This window comes from Malaclemys terrapin, chromosome 1, assembly GCF_027887155.1.
Source record: "Malaclemys terrapin pileata isolate rMalTer1 chromosome 1, rMalTer1.hap1, whole genome shotgun sequence".
In the NCBI taxonomy this organism is placed as follows: Eukaryota; Metazoa; Chordata; order Testudines; family Emydidae; genus Malaclemys; species Malaclemys terrapin.
The window spans coordinates 107833878-107857835 of NC_071505.1; the positions used below are offsets into that span (position 1 = coordinate 107833878).

The 23958-nt window shown below is 40.0% G+C and overlaps 1 protein-coding gene across 5 annotated transcripts in view; it reads left to right on the top strand.

Moving 5' to 3' along the window:
- DENND5B (DENN domain containing 5B) overlaps positions 1-23958 on the top strand; it is a 192626-nt gene that overhangs the window by 141393 nt on the left and 27275 nt on the right. For 3 of the 5 annotated variants that reach the window (XM_054034606.1, XM_054034614.1, XM_054034623.1), the window contains 5 exons: positions 9044-9137; positions 12686-12817; positions 16558-16710; positions 17216-17294; positions 20896-20977. In XM_054034606.1, the coding sequence (XP_053890581.1) occupies positions 9044-9137; positions 12686-12817; positions 16558-16710; positions 17216-17294; positions 20896-20977 (540 nt within the window). Of the gene's footprint in view, positions 1-9043; positions 9138-10379; positions 10491-12685; positions 12818-16557; positions 16711-17215; positions 17295-20895; positions 20978-23958 lie in introns of all 5 variants that reach the window. The other 2 variants (XM_054034587.1, XM_054034596.1) reach the window with 1 other exon arrangement.

Consider the following 23958-nt stretch of genomic DNA (forward strand, 5'->3'; position numbering starts at 1 on the left):
GCACCCCAATGGGAGCTGCAGGGACGCTGTGTGCAGATTGGGCGGTGTGCAGAGCCACCTGGCCGCGCATCCACATGCAAGCTGGAGAAGGGACATTCCACTGCTTCCAGGAACCGCTTGAAGTAAGCGCTGCTCGGAGCCTGCACCCCTGAGCCTCTCCTTATGCCCTGACCCCCTGCCTCAGCCCTGATCCCCCTCCTGCTCTCCAAACTCCTCAATCCCAGCCCGGAGCACCCTCCTGCACCCCAAACCCCGCACTCCCCAGCTGGAACCTGCACCCCTTCCCGCACCCCAAACCTCTGCCCCAGCCCTGATCCACCTCCTGCCCTCCGAACCCCTCAGTCCCAGCCCGGAGCACCCTCCTACATCCCAAACTCCTCATCCCCAGAGCCCACACCCCCCAGCCGGAACCCTCACCCACTCCTCCAGCCCAGAGCCCCCTCCAGCACCCTGAACTCCTTATTTCTGGCCCCACCGCAGAGCCCTCATCCCCTCCCACACCCCAACCCCAATTTTATGAGCATTCATGGCCCACCGTACAATTTCTATTCCCAAATGTGGCCCTTGGGCCAAAAAGTTTGCCCATCCCTGAAGTCTGATGTTGATGGTTCTTTAGTTTTACTCTTATTTCATTTGAAAAGAAAACTTCAGAGTTTATTTTAAGAATTCCATAACAAGCTAGTGGCTACTAATGATCCAAACTCCTCTATCCATATCTACTGGGATAAAACAGGAGACAACTTTATGGAAAAGTCCAATTAATTTTGATCCTCATTGAAATCGACCCATCTGCAAGATGAGTATACATTTTCTGTTTCAAGATCTAGCAGATTTTACCACCTTAGTGGGACTTCTAATGTTTGCCATCTTTGTAGTAGTAATGTGGTAAAAGAATCCTAATAACAGAAAACAAAGCTATATAAATATTTCTTGATTAGTCCATTGTTAAATTATAGTGACTCAAATATGCTCACAGCGCAAAGTAAAACAATTTAATAAGCCCTTTGTAATGTTTTCCGTCTCAATTGATTGTTGTAACTCTGTAACATGAAGCTTGATGCATGAGATTAAATATTACCGAGGAAAACATGCATCAAGAATGGGAATGTATGAGCATCAAAGCAATTTGCAGAATGAGCAGTGAGTGCCTACAATGAATTACTGAATGGATTTTTGCCCCAGAGACTCTTCTGTCCCTGTTCCCTTTCCCCTAAAGAGGGTGGTCAGTGATAAACGTTTTGCTTACGTGTTAATTGTTATTCCTCCACTCTACACATTTGGCCCTGTTTCTCCTCTCTTCTTCTCCCATATCTCTTTCTCTTATCTTCCACCATCCTTTCCTCATTGGTCTCTGGTCTGGTTTTTCTTCCTGTACCACTTCCAGCTGATCTCATGCTCTTATCTCTGCCTCCTATTTCCTATGTTACTTTGTGCACCCCTTCTGTAACAATCCTAGGCAGAGGTATAATCCACCAGTTTGAGCACAGGCCTGGGAATTGGGATCTTTTTTGTTACAGGATCAGCTTTGCCATGGTCTTACAAACTTGGTGCCTCAATTTTCCTGCCTTTAAAATAGGAATGCTGCTTGCTTACTCATCTCCCTGGGATACTGAGGTTTAGTTAATGGTTGTAAAGATTATGTGAATTGCTAAGTAAGTACAAAGTATTATCCTCTGCCTAGTTTCTGCTCAGTGAATGGTCTTCTTTCTGGTTTTTAAACTAAGTTTTGTAAGCCTATTGGGGCAGAGACCAGGTGTTCTGTATATCACAAGAAATATTCATGTTTCCTTGACTTCCCTTTCCACGTGTTAATAGCCACTTTAAGGATGGTGGCTTTTATAAGGCCTTTTTATAATGACCACCTAAGCAGCCGCATTGTCACTTTGCATAGAATGAGGCATCTTTGCACTGCATCTAAGTAAAAGGCAGTGAGGATCCATCAGCTTGAAATGCAGATCTTGTGTAACCCATACAAATAATAAAGGAACCCATTTTTTTTCTATTTGAAGTGTAAATAATAACATATATTTCAGATGTATGTTGGATACTTAATATGGCAGAGCAGTGACGAGTAACGGGAACGCTCTATTTAACGATGTGTTCAAATGCTTTTCATTAAGACTTATTTGACTTATTCTAACTATATGTATGCAGTCTGACTGAAAGTGGATCGGGTTGGAACGGGATGGTTTAGAGGATTCAAAATCCAATACTTGAGCCTTCTAATTTTTGCTCCCTTGGTCAACCCCAGTCTAAGAGCATTATAATGCTATGGTGCCTCTTGCTCTACCCTTTGAGAAATGGCTAGATCTACATTAATAAAATGGCTTGTAAAATGTCATGCATGAAGAACTAAAGTTGACATGAAAAATATGCATCCCCATTCCTACAGTGCCCCACAGCGCCATGTACTTATTATGTCTATACCGTGTGTGTGTGGTGTTTCTGTCACCTTACAGACAAAGATCCTGCCTTAAGGAGTTCGCAGTCCAAACACCACATGGGAGAAATGGTTTAGTACGGAGTCTAAGAGAAAAGTGGTACCTGTGGAATTGTCATAACCACTTCCTGCAGCACTAGATGGTTTTATGTCATTTCTCCAAATCACTTCCATTTATATAATCTGACAAGATTATAGTGCAAAACAGAATGGCTGCAAGTCATTTTACTTAGCTTTTTCTCCACATTAGCTATTTAAAAATCTCCTGTTACCACCAAAGCAATGAAGTCGCAAAAAAATTCTATTCTGCCCTGTAAAAAAACCTCAGCCCCTTTTATCCTTCAGAGAGTTGAATGTAGAAATCTGCTACAGAAATCTAGTACAGAACACACCTCACGCCCCAAATTGTCACCAAAGCTGTATAGTGCTGTATACTGATCTTGGTTTTGACCTTCCGTTCAGTGCCACTTTGATTTGGCGGCTACTAGAGCTTTTGTTCTATTTGTTGATATTCTAACTCTGCATAGAAGTATATTAAACTGAGCAGATCAAATGCAGAATTGTTTGCATATACATCTCTCGCGCGCGTGCACACACTCACACACACACCCCTATACTGTGTGTGTACGCACGCATGCCTCCATTTGTTCTGAAGGTGTAATAAATCTCCTTGCTTGTAAATGAATACAAAAGCTGGAGAATTGATTGATGGTCACCAGTTTATGGCACAATAATGCTGGCAACAAAAGATCAAGCTATTTCATGCACATGAGAAGGTTTAAAACATATGTAACTTGTGGGTAAAAGGTGAACTGCCAAGGTTTGTAAGCCTAAAAAGCAATCTACCTTGGCAGCTGCTCTTCCTCGAAGGGCTTATCTTCTCTGCTATAGGTGAATGTATTTCTTGTCTCCTTCCCCTCTGTGTTCTGAATGTGTCCATCTTAGTGGTGGTGATGGGAAGTGTGGGTTAAATGAACATGTACCCTATTAAGTTAACATTAAATGCAGTTGCTTCATGTTCTTGTGCCCTGTCAGTATGTTGTATATGGTGCAGCACGTGCCGTAACTATGAATTGTAAACTGCTTCCACTCACTCCCTTCCCCTTTTCATCTGTTGGAAAGGAAAAATATGCCTGACTGCAATATTGAAGTTTAGTCCTTGTGTATGAGAGATAGCTGTATAAGTATATTGTTTTTATGCCGATCAACCTTGACATTGACTTTCATGCTATTTTATTAGAGAAATTAACCACCTCAGATATGTTCTCTTTAGAAATGGACATCGTTAATCCCTTCCCACCGTGCGCATGAACACATCCTTATCTAAAATAAGTTTTTAAAGTACTGAAGAGTAGTTTGTTTACTTTCTACCTGCCAGGACTTCCTTGTCAATAGACTTCTTTTCAGGGGCTTGCTCATACGATTCCCCATGTTTGAGTGGAAGAATCCTTTCTCTAGCTCCTCCGCCGAAATAATATGCTGACAGGAGTACTTCCTTCATGAATACTGTGGAAGTGAGATGACAGGAGCATACCAAATTGACCTATTGTTCCCTACTCATATTTACCATTTGTTCCAGGGCATTCCACAGGACGGTCCTCAGAAGTAACCAGAACCATATTAGTAGTAGCATTTTCTTCTTTCTGAGGAATAAACAAAATAGGTCACTCATAGATACAGAAAGTATGAGGTCCGTGTATGTATGAAGAGAGAAATTAATTTTAAATCTGATCTCTGCCATTAAATATTAAAACAGCTTGATTTTTCTAACAATGAGATTTCAGGCAAGACCTGTGTGGCCCAAGAAGAAAAAGGCTTAAACGTTCTAAAATTCCTTTATCTTCCCTGCTTATCTCCTGTTAATTCTTCACAAAACGTTCCAGCCATCTCCCCATGGAGATTCAAAGTCCCAGTGGGATGCTCAGACTCTTAGTCCCCAAGCTGCCCAGGAGGCTGCATGGCAGTGTAGCTGCGGTAGAACGGTAATGGCAGCAGAGGCATAGCTGAGCCATGCAGAGTAAATACCCTCTGGTTTCAGGCGGGTTTGTATTGTGCACAGCCCAGCTGTGCCTCTGTTGCCAGTGCTCCAGCCGTTTCACTGCTATTTAGACTCGTGCTAGCTTGATGAGACCTCACGTTAGTCTGTGCACAAGAGAAGGGGAATCTCACCCCTAACTTGTAGTGTCGACATAGCCTTAAGTGAGCACTCAGCTCAAGCATGCACCATCTGGACCAGTTTGATTTTCCAATAATTGGGGCGGAGGGACCAAAGATGTGTCCAGAGTTCAGACTAAATATTAAAAGTTAAGTGGGGTTAAAAAGCAAAGCCAGATATTGATAAGAAGTAAAAATTATTTCTGTCCTATTTTGTTTCTTGAAGGGTTTTTTTCCTCTACTATATCTTTATTGGCTGAAGATCTTCAAAGCGTAAAATTGCCATTAGTTATGTAAAGTGCCACTGGCTTTAGCTTTGAAAAATGGTGGTGACTTACTAAAATCACAAGATTGTATGTTTGGAGGTTTCTGGGAAGGTGTAAAGATGCTTGTGTCACTAATGTATTCCTTTGAGAAAGGAGTTAGCACTTGCTTCTCACCGCTAGATCATTAGTTCAACTCCAGTCCAGGGCTGGAGCAATGGAAAGCCATGACCATTTTGTAGGTGTTGGAGGGCTTTCCCATTCTTGGATTTAATAGCTGCCTTAACTGGCAGTATGTTTAATGTGCATTTATAAATTGATACAGTAATCAACTCTCCCCCCCTCCCCCCCCCTGCGAACAAGTTTGTTTCAAAGGTTTGAAACAAACAAGAATTATATAATACTATGAGAAAACTGCACAGCTACTTGGATTGGTTAGTCTATGCCCCAAAGTTTTTTTTTATTCTGTATTTTGTACAGTGCCTAGCACAGTGGAGCCTGGCCCTCACCCATGACCAGGATTCCTTAGCACTACTGCAATACAAATGATTAATAATAGTATGTTGCAAAGACAGAAACCAGTAACTGGTTTCCTCTAGGCCTGCAACTGACTGGAAGTACCAAGGAGATTTACATATTAGAGGGAGGGAGAGTTTTAAAGAGGTTAATAGAAATGTATTACCATGCTTGAATCCCCCTGCCATCCCCCAGCGTGGGGCATGCAGCACAGAAATTGGGGTTTAACTGTTCTTTATTTTTGCTTTGCAATTTCTCTCTCAAGGCATTAAAATATAAAATATTGATGCATATTTTCTTACACTTCCTCTAGTGTTTGGATAGTGCAAATACCTAGACCTAAATTTTGCTGGAGGGTATGTGTAAAAGATACAGCACCTACACGGTGTAATTATGGCTTTTAGTCTCAGCCCTGATTGTTTGCGGGGGGCAGTTTAGAATCTCCACCTTTTCCCCCAGAAGTTCTAGGGAGGGCTCAGGATGTAGAATACATCTCTGGCTAGCTCTGCTGTCCTGTATGGAAATGAGACCATGTCCCGTCCTCCTCTCTGCCTCCTTTAAGAGGACTCTCTTCAGAAGCACTAGGAGGAAGCAATCCCTGCATGCTCCTGAACACAGATACTGCACTTGTTGATAGCTCCTGCATTAAAAGTTCATGGTGAAGGATGGAAGAAAGGTCACACGGAGCTTTCTCACCCTTTATATGTGGCTCAGTTTCCCACCCATACTCCATTGTGAGCACAAACAGGGACTAGTCAAAATATGGCCTGTTGTTTGGGATTGGCCCAACTTATACTATTATACAGACATAGACATATACTTCACTTCTAGCTCAAGCTTCTAAAGTGTGGCAGTGGCATGTTTCTGAGCTGGAATGGCTAACCAATGCATTTAGAAATAAGAGTTCTGGACGATCAGACTCCATTCTTTGCCTGGGAGTGGGAGCATCCAAAGTGTTTACAAAAATGAACAGCACCTTTTGCCTAGGCTTTCCCACAATAGTCCCTTCATGCCGATAAAGAGAAATCATTAGTACCTTGTTACTCATATTCCACAGAGGTGGGTGCCGTATGTGAGTAAATAGAGATCTTGAAAATGAATTGCCTTGTGGATTTAAATGGGACATCCAATGAGCTTGTTTAAAATACACTATTCAGTAAGGAATCCTAGAAATGCAAACCTGGAAGGAACCTTAAAGTCATTTGGTCTGTCTTGCCCCCCCACCCATGCTGAGGCAGGACCAAGTTTGCCTTTTCAGTCCGTGATAGGGGGTTGTCTAACCTGTTCCTAAAAACCTCCAATGGCAGGGATTCCACAACTTCTCTTGGTAACTTATTTCAGTAGTTAACTATCTTTTTTTGGTTAAAGTTTTTCCTTATATCAAACCTAAATTTACCTTGCTGCAGATTAAGCCAATTACTTCTTGCCCTACTGTCAGTGGATGTGGGGAACAAATTGATCCCCATCCTCTTTATAACAGCCCGTAACATATTTGAAGACTGTTATCAAGTCCTCCTTCTGTCATCTTTTCTCCAAACTCAACATGCCCAGTTTCTTTAATTTTTCCTCACAGGTCAGGTTTTCTAAACCTTTAATCATTTTTGTTGCTCTCCTCTGGACTGTCTCCAGTTCGTCTACATCTTCCTTAAAGCGTGGCACCCAAACCTGGACGCAAGCCTCCAGCTGAGGCCTCACTAGCACTCAGTAAAGCAGGACAACTATTTCTAATATGTTATATATGACAGGGTTGGGTTTATTTAAAAAAAAAAAAAAAAAAAAAAAAAGCAGTGATATTAGCCTTTTTTGCAACTGCATCACATTGTTGGCTAATGTTCAATTGGTGATCCACTATACTCCCCAGATACTTCTCTGCAGTACTGTTGCCTCTCACCAACAGAAGTTGGTCCAATTAAAGATATTACCTTTCCTGCCTTGTCTCTTGTATTATTGCCTTGTCACTTACTTCCCATTTTGAATTTGTGCATTGATTTTTTTCCTTCCTAAATGTAGTACTTTGCCCTTGTCTTGATTTAATTTCATTTTATTGATTTCAGACCAAACCTCGTTTATCAAAGTTGTTTTGAATTCTAATCCAGTCCTCCTAAGTGCTTGCAACCTCTTCCAGCTTGGTGTCATTCATAAATTTTATAAGTGTACTCTCCACAAAATTATCTGTCATTAATGAAAATATTGAATAGTGCTGGTACTCAGGACAGACCCTTTCAAGACCCCTCTAGATACCCCCTCCCAGATTGACAGTAAATCATTAGTAACTACTCTTTAAGTATGGTCTTTGAATCTGTTGTGCACCCATCTTGTAGAAATTGCATTTGGACCACATTTCCCTAGTTTGGTTATGGGAATATCAAGTGGGAGATTGTGTCAGAAGCTTTACTAAACTTGAGATAAATCGCATCTTCTGCTTCCCGCCCCCGCCGCCATCTACTATGCCAGTAACCTGATCAAAGTAGGAAATTAGTTTGGTTTGGCATGATTTGTAATTGACAAATCCATGTTGGCTATTACTTATTATCTTATTATCCTTTAGGTGCTCATAAATAGTTTAATATTTCGTTAAACTATCCTTCCAGATATCGAAGTTAAGCCGACTGGTCTATAAATCTCTGGGTCTTCTTTATTTCTCTTTTTAAAATTAGGTACTATTGTCTGCCCTTCACCTCTCCTTTGAGATCTCACTCATTACAGACCTAATCAAACAATGCAGTTCTAATTAACTTTTAACATTACTTTGGCCCACCACTGGTTTTTCCTTGTATTTCCTTTGATTGAGGAAATGCACAATATCAGTGCCAGGAGGTTGGTGTGAACTAGCATAGTCCTGTGGGCAGTAGTAATGGTCAGTTTTTGTTTGTTAGCATTGTGAGGAGGAACTGAATCCTGTAATTCATTATACAAGCTGCTACATCCCCATATATTTTATTTATTTTAGCATGTAATGAATCTGCAATAGAAGTGTCACCAAAGATGATGGTGTTTTAATTATATTCCTGGTCAGTTGTTTTAAAATAAATAAACAAACCAACAAAACTCTACTAAATCCAACTCATATATTGTAGAATGTTTCCCTCCCCTCTCCCCCCTTAAAACTATAAACCTTAAATTCAGGCTGCACTAATGTAATTTTGCTGGTGTGCTACGGTTTGTGTCCTGTATACAATATCACACAGCATTTTTATTCAACTTGGCATATAAAGGTTGTTAAAAGCATGCACGAGGACAGATGATATGAAATTCAACCTTCATGCCAATGTTGACAAATAAGTTATTTACAAAGGAGTGGCATACAAACTGAATGTTCAAAAAGTTCAAAAAACAAATTTTTTTTTGGTTAAGGTAAATAAATACTATTTCCGTGTGCTCTGATTTATATATCCTAATCTGTACACAGTCATCAGCCAGTCACTAGTTAACTTGTGCTGTGTTACATGAGACCCTGGCAAGCATTTGGCATCCTATTTTCTTGGGTCTCGCTGGTTCCTCATCTGCCATGAAGCCTTACCTTTAGGGTTGTCAGAAATTCATCAAAACTAATACGCATTGTAATTCACAAATTTTTAGGCATGTGTGCTTCTTGAAATGCATAATTCTTTCAGGCTTACTGCAACTACTGACAAAAGCTCTCTTCTGATTTCGTATTACATAATTTCAGTCGGTGGGCCAGTCGAAGTGCCACAACACAGCGCAGGAAAGATCGCCTTAGACAACATTCAGAACATATTGGACTGGACAATGATTTAAGAGAGGTAAGTGATATCTGCAGGCACCAGGGGACTTCAGTCAAAGAACATAGACTTAATCAAAGTGGTTTTTGCTGCCTCCGGCAATGTTTTGATACCATAAGGTTTTCATTCATCTTTGTGACCATTACCTGATGTATATATCATTTATATATAGTATGTAATTTTAAGATATTCAAAACTGTGTCCATGCGCTGTAGAGATTTTGTATTTTCTAAATTGAAGAACTGTAAAGCAGTGTATTAGTGTAGATTGTTTAGACTACTACTGTAGCTGAAAATTCGTGAACACATATACTACAAAATGCAAATGAAAGGGGGGAAGTCGGACTTAATATTTTGCACCAATTTTTCCATCTTCTAACAAATCAAAATACTAACCTCTGAGGCTCTGCATTGTAATAAAACAGACTGTTTGCCATAAACAGACTTTTGCTAATATAGACCCCAATCCTACAACTGTACTTTATGCAGGCAGACCCATTTGTGTGGATGGAGTTGGCAGATTTGGGCCAATAAAATGTATTTGAGTTTTTCAGAGATGTTATGATAAATACTGACCACTTGGAGACAAAAAGGAGGAGAATTTATTGTAAGCGTTCTTTTGTGTTGCATAGATTAGAAACTTTTACTAGTTAGCCCATTTAAAAGGGAAGTGTTTGGTGGGTGTTTTTTTTTTGTTTGTTTGTTTTTTTTTTTTTTAACTTGTATCCAAAGCTTGGAAACTTCCACACATCTTGTAAACCTCAATTACTTGTATGCTTTTTTCTGTCTCTTCAGTTTCTCCTTTTGATTGTTTAAAAAAAAATTTCTTCCACGTTTTTCACTGTGACTGTAGTTCTTGTGCTATTTTTATCATTAGCAAAAAAAAAAAAAAATCCACCAAACCTTTATACTGTTTTGCCATTGGCCTTACTGAATAAACTTTACCAGTGTTGCTGTTTGGAATTAAAACATTAATAAGTAAAATTGAAATCTTCAATCACAACTTTAAAATTCAGTTTCATTGAAACAAAGCAAAACAGCATTTATAAAAGTTTGTTGCTATTTTTGTTAATGTGACTTTGTAAATATAGTTCTAAACATTGCGTTGTGTATATCTCAACATAACCCTTTCCGTGCTTCTTCATCTATTTAATTTTTTCTTTCTTTTTTGTTGTTGTTGTTTGTTGGCTCATATGCATGCTTGTTTTGCTTTGTCTCCTCTCTTTCGGGCTTTTCTGCCATTGGTATATCTGCCTCCTCTTAGCCATCGGAGGAGCTTTTGATTCGTCAGAACTCAATGGCATTCTGGGAGTGGGATCAGGGGCCACCCCCTCCTGCACGACCTCCTAAAAAATCCTTCTCTGAATGCTGCCTGGTATGTTTTTTTTGCTGAAAGCTGCTTTTGAGAGATGTTACTAGAATAAGGAATCACTCTCTTCAACATCACTTCAATCTCTCCTTTTTGTAGCACATTTGCACACCCTTGTAGTTACTGAAGTGTGGTTATAGTCAGAAAAGTAACACTGAAAATGAAATCATGGGATTTCATTTTAACCCTCTGGCTAAGTTTATCCTCCCAATGTTCTTTTTTTTCACTGCTTAGGATCTCAAATGCAAGCTGTGTCCTTCTGGGCTGTGATGATAGGCCACAAGTAAAGATTCTGCAGTGAAAGCTTAGGTAGTGATGGTAGTTGGCTGATACTGATGCACAGGCAGAATAGAATCCAACTCGCTCTTTCTGTAGCAGACTTGCTCTTCTGTAGAACTTGCAGGACCAATAGAGTTAGCAGTACTAAAAATGTTTCAGTATAATACATTCTGATTTGATGACATGCTAAGGAATAGAGTAAGGTTGTCTAAATTTTTTCACTCTTCAGACTATGACCGCACTTGGATCTATTTTCTTTATCCCTTTCCCTTTAAAGATAAGTTTGTATCTATCCCTATTAGCTATTCCCTTTTCACTGTATTCATAATGTTTATTATTTTGGCACATATTAGATGAAACTACTATTGTGAGGCTACCAGTTGATGAACAGAATACTTTCATTTCATTATTACCTAAAACAACTTTTTAATGGTTTTTATTTCTTTCTCATCTTATTTATGCATAACAATGTTTTGGGTTTAATTAGAGATGATAACGAGGCGTACGGCTCATCTCCTATCAGATCTATTGAACAGGCTGTGAGCTGACTTGTCCAAATTTTGCATTCTGCCATGGTCTTCCACCATTTCTTTTTTTTCATGCTCAAGCAATTTTGGACAACTTACAGCGACACAAGTTTTGGATTTTGTTTTCATTAAACAAAAGAGTTTAAAATTATTTTCTCTCCAAACAGGGAAGGTCTGAAAGTGCTGCAGAGACAGCACGCTCAGGCCCTGTGCATTGTCTAGCTATAAAGTAAGCCCTGCAGCCCAATTAGACAGCAGCATTATATATCTCTGAAGGAAGTACCATCCAGTCCTTCTGCGGGGCCTTAAGTGCAGAAAGAATTAAATGGATGAAAACAAGTGGGGAATTCTCAAATCTTGTATGAATGAGGGAGACAACACCTACCCATAGCGGGAGACCGTCCATTACAATATGGGGACATGAGCATCATACTTTTAAATTGTCTTATTCAACATTATTCCAACAGAATACCAAACTTGTAATCATCAGACCTGTTTTTAAGTACTTGTCTGAGTTTTTTACAAAATTTTATTTAAAAAATGTGTGCCTAAAGTTCGGCTCTTAACTCCACATTTAAGCACCTACATCTGTGGTCTAACTTTTAGAAGTGCTATGCACATAGCGCTCTCTCTAGCATCAATAGGTGTTCAGCACTTCTGAGTATCAGATCAGATTTAGATGAACTTTAGGCACTCATGTTTTTAAAACCTTGGCTTTGCACTGTTTGTCTGTACCTTGCATTAATGCCATTTTTCAAAATGAGTCCAAAAATGGAGGTTTGTTTAAAACAAGTCTAAGAATTAATAAACTCCCCAGTGATTAATAAAGTTTGTCAGTAAGGACAAGAGCCAACTTATCCCACATTTTTTTTTTTTTTTTCCCTCAGCCAAAATTCTTTGAAATCAATTAATCCCTCTTCCTTCCCCTTCCCACACATTGTTTTTCTAGTTTCTTTCAAAAGTATTTTTCATTCAGCTCCATACTGTGTTCTTCAGATTATTCAGTTGGCTTTTTCATCCCTTTTACTAGTGAAAATCAAATAACAATGGAAAGAAATGTTTAATGCAGGTTTGGACTTTTATGCTGACTGAAGGTATTATTTTGGCTAACTCTGTACTACTAGCTAATGACACAATCCACTGGCTAGTTCTGTTTGACGTTTTGATTGCACGTACCACACCGGAGGTTTTTTTTTTTTTTTTTTTTTTTTTTTTTTCCTGTTGGCCTGTGGAGTGTTACACTTCCCCACTCCTATACTTAAAGCTTCAGATAAATCACTACAGTGCATAGATTTACATGCTCGGAGTCCTTTTTATATCTGTGCTTGTCTGTCAACAGTTAAGGAAGCCAGGGAATTTCTGTGATGTCATATTAATGCAAATTCTGTTTTTTAGAAATACATGCAGGAGGCAAGGAGTTTGGGGAAAAATTTAAGGCAACCCAAACTCTCAGACCTTTCTCCAGCTGTAATTGCTCAGACAAACTGGAAATTTGTGGAAGGGTTACTGAAAGAATGTCGCATGAAGGTAACTATTTTTTTTTTTTTTAAATGTATGTTTTCCACCCTTCTATAAGCAGAATGAAAATGTCTTTGTGGAGGAGTTGCAGGAAAGATCCATAACAACCAAACTCCCATTGGTTTCACTGGTAGTTCTCTGGCTTGAGACCTTACAGAATCAGCCCCTGAGCTGGTCTCCTGGTATGCTATAGCCTTAGGCCCTACTGGTCAGGCAGGGGCCGTGGCCAGGTGAGGGGGAGCGAGCTTGCCCACGCAGTCCTGCTGGAGTGCTCCTGCCAGCAGGAAAGGCAAAGCAGTCCCCTGTGGCTTTGAAGGAACTCAGCTGGAAGCAGCAGACCCGTCTGCATCTCCCCGCACTGCAGGAGCACATGGTCAAGTATCCCGTTAACACTGGTAACCAGACACTAAAAATCCAGTTACTGCAGGAACCCATGCCAGCCGTGGGTGTAGTTTGAGAAGGCATTGTTTTCCCCCTCCCCTGCACCCCCAAAGTTTCCCCTACCCCTGATTTCTCTGGAGGGCTGCTTAACTGTCAGGGAGGGAAGAAGCTCCCTCTGTCCCTCTCTTCAGCTGAGGCTGGCAGGCAGCTCCAGGACGCTGCCTTCTGGATCCTAGTGCCTGTCACAGTCCTCTTCTATGTGTGCTGGGTCCTGTTTCTGGACAACTGGTGAGTGCCTGTGGTGGAGCAAGGCAAGGGGATGGCAGGGGGAAGAGGCAGTACCAGAGCAGTAGAGTGGGAAGCTTGCACAGAACCTGCACACACTCTATCCAGCGCCAGCCGGAACTATTGCCTCTCCCATGTATAAGGAACCAATTCCCACACATCTGTAGGAAACACAAAACAAAACATCCCATTCTGGATACCAGTACTTCAACTTTTATGGTACCTTCCATCGAGGGACTTCAGATTTATGATGCACTGTGTTCAATACTGTATTGAACTATACTAAAAATCAAAGAAATCCAATTTTTTTCTTTGATGTATTTTTCTGTACTGGGATGCACAGGCAGCCAAGTTCTTTCCTTATGCTCAGCCTATTTCCACAGGCCAATGCATCTTTGTACTTTTAAGGGGTTGCAAAAGTACTGGAGGAAGCTCAACACATAATGTTGTAGGTTTCTCCCTCCCCTCTTTCTCAAGGATTTTAAATCCACTTCTTAGCAGGCTATGATAGAAAGACTGGCTGAATAGGCTAAAGGCAGGGTCTGTCCTTTTGCTGGTTCTCTAGCAGTTCAATCCATCATAAAAGTACCTCACGTTTGATTTCTTTTGAGTTTCATTCCAAAAACTTAAAGCTAAATGAACCTGAAGTTAGTCCTCATTTTTCTGCCCCAACTCAAACTAACTTCTTTCCCAAGTGGAAAATGTTGAGTAAGCATGGAATGTGTGTGATTCGAGAAGGGAATGAGAACACAAGTCAATTCTTCTGTGTAGCCTTATTGACTTCAGGGAGAACAGATTTTTGCACAAAAATAGATTTTGATCCCTTCTGCTTTTTCACAGCTGGTATAAGCAGAATTTCATTCGCTTTCCTCGCCTAAACTCTGAGCACTTTAAGGGGGGAAAAAAATAAGCAAGGTCTACTTGATTTACACATGCAAATGAAACAGGAAGCTCTCCCTTCATTCTACCCCAGCCTTAAACAAACACCAGACCTGATGTAACGAAGGTATCACTACAGCAGCCTAGGTTGGGCTGTTCTTTTGAAAGATCCTTTCTTTTAAGGTTCTTTTAAGATGCGGCTTTTCAATGAAGTCTTTTTCTTCAGGGGGGCAGAGAACACAACAGTGAATAGCTCTGTTTTTGTCAACTTCTAGTCATTCAAAAGCTGAAAGGCTTTAGATTAAGTTTGTTTAATGTTTATACAGTGATTTTGAAGAGCTAAATATTATGACTGGGCAACCATCTAAAGTTCTCAAGTATCAGAGAGGTAGCCGTGTTAGTCTGGATCTGTAAAAAGCAACAGTCCTGTGGCACCTTATAGACTAACAGACGTATTGGGACATAAGCTTTTGTGGGTGCTCCAGTACATCTGTTAGTCTATAAGGTGCCACAGGACTCTTTGTCGCTTTTTACATCTAAAGATCTGTGTCAATTCTAGCTGTTACCTTTTTCTTATGGACAGCTTACCACAAACAAATGCAAACTGTAGGGGGCTGGTGCACACAGAACTCATGCTTAAAAAAGCTCTCATGTCCGAGCTGCCCATCACACATTCTAGAATAGATCATAGAAGATTAGGGTTGGAAGAGACCTCCAGGAGGTCATCTAGTCCAATCTCCTGCTCAAAGCAGGACAAACACCAACTAAATCATCCCAGCCAGGGCTTTGTCAAGCCATGAGATAATACTTAGTCCTGCCATGAGTGCAGGGGACTAGATTAGATGACCTCTCGAGGTCCCTTCCAGTCCTATGATTCTATTCTGATTCTAATTGTGGAAGAGCTTGAAGACAGAATGGCCTGATATGATGAAACCCAGTTTGTGTAGTTAATCTCCAGTGATTCATCCCACAAATAATATTTGGGTTCAATGTGAAAATAGTAATTCCTTGTCCTCAGCAAGTGCAACACTGGGACGCAGCTTCCAGAGCAAGACAGCCTAAAAGACTATGCCACCCAGTGTAATTTTCCCACTATTACTTCCTCTACTTCAGTGGATTTTACACCTGAGTGGTTTTCTTTTACATAATAAAAGCTGTCTGCTTCCCAGACTGCAGTCAGAGTCAGATAGGGTATGTGGTGTAGAGGCCATAGCTTGGGGGAAACAACTGCAGGGCTTGGCTTTACCCTGTGCAGAGCTGAGGGTAGAAGCACAAGGCTGAAAGAGGTGTGCAGATGTGGAATGTTCTAGTGTTCATCCTCATACAGATGAGCACTCCACTACCTAGGAGGAAGGAGGCCTATAAGAAGGACAGCGTAGCATCCCTCGTGCTACCTCTTACTCAGAAATATCTGTTTGAAGAATTGAGTGAAGTGAGAGTAGCATAAACTTGTTAATTTTACATAAATATGAAAATACATATGTAGATAAATGTTCGGTTATTTCACAATTTTTTTTGCAATCTGTCATTCATACTTCAGCCACTCCCTCCCATTAGCCTTAGGTCCCTCATAACCTTAACCCAACCCTGCTGGTAGGCCAGAGATAGTTACTGGGCAGAGGTTCCTCTTTCTTGGTATGTCCAGCTGCTAAGTGGCATTAAAAGAAATACATTGCTTTTCCAGGCATGTTGTAGAGATTTTGTGGGATCGGGAATGAGAGAGAAGAGGTAGTTTGCATGATCGCAAACTGGAGAGAAGGTGTTCATATAAATTCTGTTTAAATGTTCACACACTGACAAGGTTTTGGGAGCCTCTACCAAAAAGGAGCAGTCCACAGAGTGTAGTGATCATTGTGTATGTGACCCATGAAGTCCTTGTTTCCAATATAGAGCACCTCTTCCGTGAACAATAGAAAAGCCCTCCTGTGTAGCTGAAGAAACAGTTTGTGGACGGCCAAGTATAATTGCATCAGTCGTAGTTTATGTAGTATCAAATTCCTTGTTATACATTTATATAGAAACTTATCTAAAATTAATATTCTTTTGACTATAGACATTTTGTAATCAGAACTGATGTTTCAGTGGCCAGAATTCAAAGGATACTGGATGATTTTAAGCCAGTAGATGCACTCCTGAAAGTTTACTAATCTGTAGATTTCACCACTTGCTGGATGACATACTCGTTAAATCTTGCTGTCTTGTAGACTAAACGTATGTTGGTAGAGAAGATGGGCCATGAAGCAGTAGAGCTGGGACATGGAGAGGCCAACATAACAGGTCTGGAGGAAAATACATTGATTGCTAGTCTTTGTGACCTGTTGGAAAGGATCTGGAGCCATGGTCTACAAGTCAAACAGGTTGGTAACATGAAACTTGGTCAGGGAAAAGCACGTATACATAGTACCATTTAACACATATTAAAAGTATTTCCTGTAATCCATCCCTTTAAACTACTTCTTGGCTATATCATTTCTCAAAAGACCTGAGTGTATCTAAACACTTCAGGCACAGGTATTGATTTCCTAAAATTTTTGTGAGGCTTTCAAGAGAAGCCTTTCCACAAATTGTAGTAATAAAATAGCTTTTTCCATCCTCAAGCGGAGTGAAGGACTAGGGAGGGAACACTGAGGAGAAAAACAGTGGATAGAGGGAAAGCTTCATGATCACAGGAAATTACTTGTTCTGTGAGGGGGTCCTTTCCTGTTTTCTTAGTTTCATTGCTCAGGAGCAAAGAATTGAAGCAAGAACCCAAAGTGACTTTCTGGATTCACTAAACCTCTAGGCTCTAAGCCAATATCTAGCTTTTTTAATTTGGCTCCTTTCTCATTTATTTTAAACTTCTCCTATATGTTCTATTTTCAGGGGAAATCTGCTTTGTGGTCCCATTTGCTTCAGTACCAGGAAAGGGAAGAGAAGCAAGAACATATGGCGGAGTCCCCGGGTGAGTATTCAGGAGTTTGCTCTCCATATACAGTCTCTCAGACTCAACAGTAAGCAATCTTGGTTCTGGTTGGCCTAAGGCCGCAGTACTTTGTGGTGGATTTTATTTTGTATTTTCAGTGTGTCAGTGATACTGACATCACACTTGTAATTTGAGTTCTTTCAAATATTTGATCTCTGGACTAAACAGATGGCTTATTTGCCTCAAATGATGCCGTAACTATTACCATCTTCTGGAAGATCATGCGATATGTCATTTTGCTTAGTCTGTTCCATTTCAACTCTGACAAAGCACCAAGTAAGGTATGAAAGGTCCATATGTTTTCTGAAGTGGTTCACAGAAACGTAGGACTGAAAGGCATCTCAAGAGGTCAAGTCCAGCCCCTTCTTCTGAGGCAGGACCAAGTGTACCTAGACCATCCCTGACAATGATAAGGGGCATTTTGTAAATACTAGACAATATTACAGTGCGCTGGATTTCTTGAAGACATGAGGCCCAACTTGAGGCAGCAAATATTCTTCCATCAGTGAGAATGGTCTGTCTTACAGCATTGCTCAAATAAACAGATGTACAAATTTTTATTGTTATCTTCTATAAAATATTTAGAAGTCTTTTTTTCTTTTTTTGTACAAATCCATTAAAGCTGTTGAAACTTCAGTGCAAACGTTCAAGATGCTTTCCTTGCATCAATAACCTGCTGGTTACCCGTCCCAACTTAAAGATTGAGTATATTCAGGATAAGCAAAGGACAGACTTTGCTCCTCTAGGATCATCAGGCTGTGATGGAACTTATTGGCCAAGAACATACCAAGTGTATGACTGAGCTTTTAACTGATAGGAGACAGATTTTGTAGACTATTTCCAGAAATGTAAATTATTCTCAGAAAGAAGTGATTCACAAAAATCCCTGTGAGATCTAGGTATATGAGGGCATATAAGCAAGAACATTAATCTGGCCTCTTGTGTCTAATGGAATTATTTTTTATAAATTTGGTATTCATGCCTGTTAATCTAGATCCTTATTCTTCAAACAGCAAGGTTGGAATTCCATGGCATGTGGTCTATTCAAGGCTGGGAGAGAGTGAAGCGAACACTACATTCAGTAGTTACGTAGAACTTATCTGTGCTCATTGGCCCAGGCTCTCAGTTCATGGCTAGTGGGAATTCCCTTTGGTTTGGCATTCTAAAGCCATTAAACTACCTCACTGATATGTAATACATGATTCTTTTGGTATGGCATTGAACTCTGCTGCACTACAGCTGTTGCTCAGCATTGTTTCTGTCAGACTTTCAGCTGAATTAGATGGTCTTCCTGAGGTTTCCTCCGATTTTGTTGTTTGAATGTAGCAGATGTCCCTGGATATTTCCAGTTTATGCTGATAGCAATGTTTATATATCAGGAATTAATTCAGGATTGTGTTTTGGACAGACATAAGGTATTTCACAAAATTCTTTGCAGTCATAGTGGCATATTTACACCAAATGAGTGTGTATGATTCTCCCCTCTCTCTCCGCAATTGGCTAATCAAGGAGAGCGTTTTGGAAAAGATTCAACACTTTCTCAATGCCCCCATTCAGAATTCTTGCTGAAATCCCAATAGTAGGATTTGAGAACCCAGCATCTCACAGGATCAGGCCCCAAGTATATATCTATGGATAAACTGGTCTTTTGAGTCATGACAGCTTTGTAATAAGCATCTATGACCAGGGACATGTTATCATGCATTGCAAGCTCCAGAATTAAAAGTGGTCCAACTGGTGGCCCCTAAGATGATTCCATTTGGCCCTAGAACTTACATGGGGGATACCATTTTGTAGAACAAAATATCATCCTCTGCACAGTGTGACCTTGCACACACTGTATGTGCGAGATCATGTTGCGTGGAAGACACCGTTTTGTGGAATAGTATCGGGGTAGCCGTGTTAGTCTGTATCTACAAAAACAACAGTGAGTCTGGTGGCACCTTAAAGACTAACAGATTTATTTGGGCATAAGCTTTCGTGAGTAAAAACCTCACTTCTTCGGATGCATAGAGTGAAAGTTACAGATACAGGCATTGTATACTGACACATGGAGAGCAGGGAGTTACTTCGCAAGTGGAGAACCAGTGTTGACAGGGCCAATTCAATCAGGGTGGATGTAGTCCACTCCCAATAATAGATGAGGCGGTGTCAATTCCAGGAGAGGAAAAGCTGCTTCTGTAATGAGCCAGCCACTCCCAGTCCCTATTCAAGCCCAGATTAATGGTGTTGAATTTGCAAATGAATTTTAGTTCTGCTGTTTCTCTTTGAAGTCTGTTTCTGAAGTTCTTTTGTTCAATGATAGTGACTTTTAAATCTGTAATAGAATGACCAGGGAGATTGAAGTGTTCACTTACTGGCTTATGTATGTTACCATTCCTGATGTCCGATTTGTGTCCATTTATTCTTTTGCGGAGGGACTGTCCGGTTTGGCCAATGTACATGGCAGAGGGGCATTGCTGGCACATGATGGCATATATCACATTAGTGGATGTGCAGGTGAATGAGCCCTTGATGGTGTGGCTGATGTGGTTGGGTCCTCTGATGCTGTTGCCAGAGTAGATATGGGGACAGAGTAGGCAACGAGGTTTGCTACAGGCATAAGCAATGTCACTAAAAGGCTTGTAAGTGTAGAACTGAATACATAATGGCAAGTCCCCCTTAAAACCTTATGTAAGTGAAGAGGAAAAAATCTTTTGCCTGACTCAGTGGTTCAGTAATTATTAATGAGACATTATGCCTTTGTACATTTCTGGCAGATGATTAACTTAAGTGTGCCATAGATGATTAGCATAGCTCTTTGAGGTTTGCATTCTCATACCATATATCTACTAAAATTTCACACAGGCGGCTAAGATCTATTAGATTATAGCTATATGGAAACATTTGTTGAGTTCTTAAGGTGAATTAACTTAGTGCATTTCTGCATGAAGGACTGAAAAAAGGCATGCAAGAATAGAACTGAGTTGTCCATGACAGATCAGAGCTAGCAGCGCAAACTCTTCATCAGAGTGGGAAGCTTAAATCTGTAATCTAAGAAGTTGTTGCATGTCTTACTAAAAATGTCACCGCATGCCACTGTCTATGACTAATGGACAGCCACTAAGCAACCTGACTGGCATGCATAAATATGTAATGGCAAAGTCAGATTATAATACTAGAGTTCAGAAATGCTTGACATTCTTAATATCTAATATGCTAGTTTTACTTCCTCTACATTTATCAAGTGGGTTTCAGTTGTTTGAGATTTCAGTAAAAATAGTTTTAGCAAGTGTCAAGTCCTTATGGAACAGATTTACATATATATATTTCATATGCAAAGGAGGACGCATTTGATGAATCATCTGAAGTCTCCAAGTTTAGCCCTGAATTAGCTAAAGGAAAAAGGGACCTAGATAATGTATTAATGTGGAAGCAGACAAACTGAAGAACACTTTGACTGGCAGTATTCCTGAAACTGCATATAATTGCTGCAATTCTCAGTGTTGTATGATTTCTTCTACAGATGTGTAGATGAATGTATTACAAACTACTGTAATTTTTTTCTTTTAATTTTATGTATTTTTTTTTTTCTATACAGTTGCCCTGGGCCCGGAAAGAAGGAAGTCTGACACAGGAATTACATTACCTACACTGAGAGTCTCACTTACTCATGATATGAGGTACAGTATTTTACTCTTAAAGCATTTATTATGGCTTTAATAAGGATCGTTACACAGAGATTCACATTAACACAAATGCTTGGGTTTATTCAGTTTGAGCAGAATTAATCATTCTTCTTCTGTGTAAGGACCACATACTCAAATCCATGTGGTTTACTTCTTTAGTTTTGCATGCTGCTTTGATTTACTTTAGCTAAAAAGTCATGGAAAGGAAATGTGTACACACAATGTTGAAAATGGTTATTGCTGATATGATACTTTTAGGTAGCAAAAAATATTTTAATTTTAAGTAGAGCTGCTGAAATACCTGGTACAATATTTTATTTGTTGAAACAGGAAAACCTAAGTTTGCAAAGGAAAAACAGAAAAATTAGAATCTAGATGGACGTAAAAATCTGCCAACAATGGCTGAACTATATTAGTTTCTAAATGGATATTTCATCAAAAATTGCTATTCAAATGGTAATAGGACCTTGAAAACCTATATTGAGCAAGCACAAATTTTAATGATTGCTCTCAGGGAAATATTATTCCTGACATGTGGATTCATCAGTAAGCTATATAACGACATCTGCTGTGTTTTTTGAGATGCAAAGTGTAACATTTATAAGACACATTTGTTTTACAAAATTAATCAGCTGATAAAACAACAGAAGTAGTAATTTTCTGTCTTTTATATAATGTTTTATATACTGGCGGCCCAGAAGAACTTACGCCATGTTAAGTAATTTGGGGGCTTGGATGACTCTGGGATCAGTAATGAGATTTAAAACTTCTAGGTCACTAGTTCAATTTCAGTTCAGGCGGGTAGTGACCAAAAGTTGTTACCATCTAATGGCAATTAGTCTTAGTCCTCCCCCCTATGAACAAATATTCACATCCTGAATAATGCCATTACTACTAATACTAACTGGCAGCCTTGTTAATGTTTTTGTGTTCAAAAAGGCCAATGGCTGAATGGGCCACAGACTTCTACCATCTCAAATGTGGATGTGCTCCCACCAGACCAGAGTTCAGGCACACTGACATAGCCCATGTGGAGGTACAGTTTAGCAGCTTCCGTGCTTGCTGTCTACACTGTACCTGTTCTGCGACTAAAGGGCTTCAGTCTCCAGGGCTCTTTCACAGATGAACATCCTGTGTTCGTGTACATGTTGGGCGTTAACTGTGAACACTTCAACAATAGCTTCAGATCCAGAGAAATCCCCTCTGCAGATGAGAGGGTAGTGTTGTCTCCATGGCTCATTCAGTCTTTGGTTTCTCTGAAGACACTGTCAACGAAGTTGCTAGTTACTACCGTTTGTGGTGTGTGGGAGTTTGTGATGGAAGGAAACTTAAGGAACTTAGAAATTGAAGTGGAGATGATATAACATAAAGATACTTAAAAACTGAGTGATTGACTTCATTTACTGTCTTGCTGTACTCCAGTGGGTCTCACTCATGTAGTCAAGTTTGAAAGCCTGTAGGGGACAAGAAAGCTTGGAGGTTGAGGTGACTGTGCCAGGCAGTTCCTCATAAGGGAATGTTTTCATTTGAGGTATCATGGACTGTTCTGACTTACTGCTAGTTCAAACCAACCTTTTGATGTTTCAGCTGACTTCAGTGAGAGTGTTGGTGTCAGAAAAGTACAGTAGCAAAGAGGATAAAAAGATGACATGATAATGGCTTTCCTGGAGGGCTGCCACCAATTTACAGATAGAAGAAGAAAACCAAAGTGTCTTGCAGAGTGTTTCCCTGTCCATATAAAAGCAAGACGTAGTTGGGTATTAGCTAACTGCATTTATCTGGCAAAAACAGGTAGTAGTCACCTGGTAATTCATGTTGCTATTGAGAATACATTCCAGTGATGAGAGCATGTAGTTGAGTCAAAATAACACATTTCATCTTACCTACAGTACATAGTTAACTTGTTTCACTACTTGTAAGTGGTGTTGTTGTAGCCATGTCAGTCCCGGGATATTGGAGACAAGGTGAGTGAGGTAATGTCTTTTATTGGACCAACTTCTGTTATTACCTCCCCCCACCTTATCTCTCATGTTTCAATACTGTAATGTTAGAGGGCAGGGAATATTTACAGTACATTTGTTGGGTATGATGCTTTACAAGCAAAAGAAAAAAAGATGGTGCCTATGTAGAGGGGCTTATGTTCCAAGTTAGACAACTTGATATGCCACATAGAAATAAGATGACGGATAAAGGAGTGGGAACACTTAACAGGAGGTAGACCTACACAATATAAAGTAATGAGGTTACTTGTTTTTTATCAACATGTCATGTTAATGTCTGTCACAGTATGGATGCTGACATATGTTTGCCAACTTAACAAAGCTAAATTTAGACAAACATGGAAGGAGTCAATGACTATTAGAATGGGTTGAAGTACAAGAGACTTGAAATGAAGTTTGCTTTTTGTACAAGACTAGGCAGGTTATTTCAGGTAGAGGAGGCAGTCCGGTTAACACTGCGTGCATGATTTGTGTTTTCCAAATGGTGGCAGAGTTGACTAATGAAAGCATGTCCTAGTTATGCTGCTTGAATCATGTGTTCACTTGATTCAATGTTCACTGAGCCATTACAAACGTTGACTATCTCCCCTTGTAAGTACTCTCACACTTCTTATCACACTGTCTGTACTCGGCTAGCTTGATTATCACTTCAAAAGTTTTTTTTTTTTTTTTTTCTCTTAATTAATTGGCCTCTCAGAGTTGGTAAGACAACTCCCACCTGTTTATGCTCTCTGTATGTGTGTATATATATCTCCTCATTATATGTTCCATTCTATATGCATCCGAAGAAGTGGGCTGTAGTCCACGAAAGCTTATGCTCTAATAAATTTGTTAGTCTCTAAGGTGCCACAAGTACTCCTGTTCTTCTTTTTGTGTTCACTTCCTACTCCATGGGGGAAATAATTGAAGCAAAATGCCCTCTTCAACTTCTGTACACCCATGAATATTCACAAACATACCTAGTCATACCACATG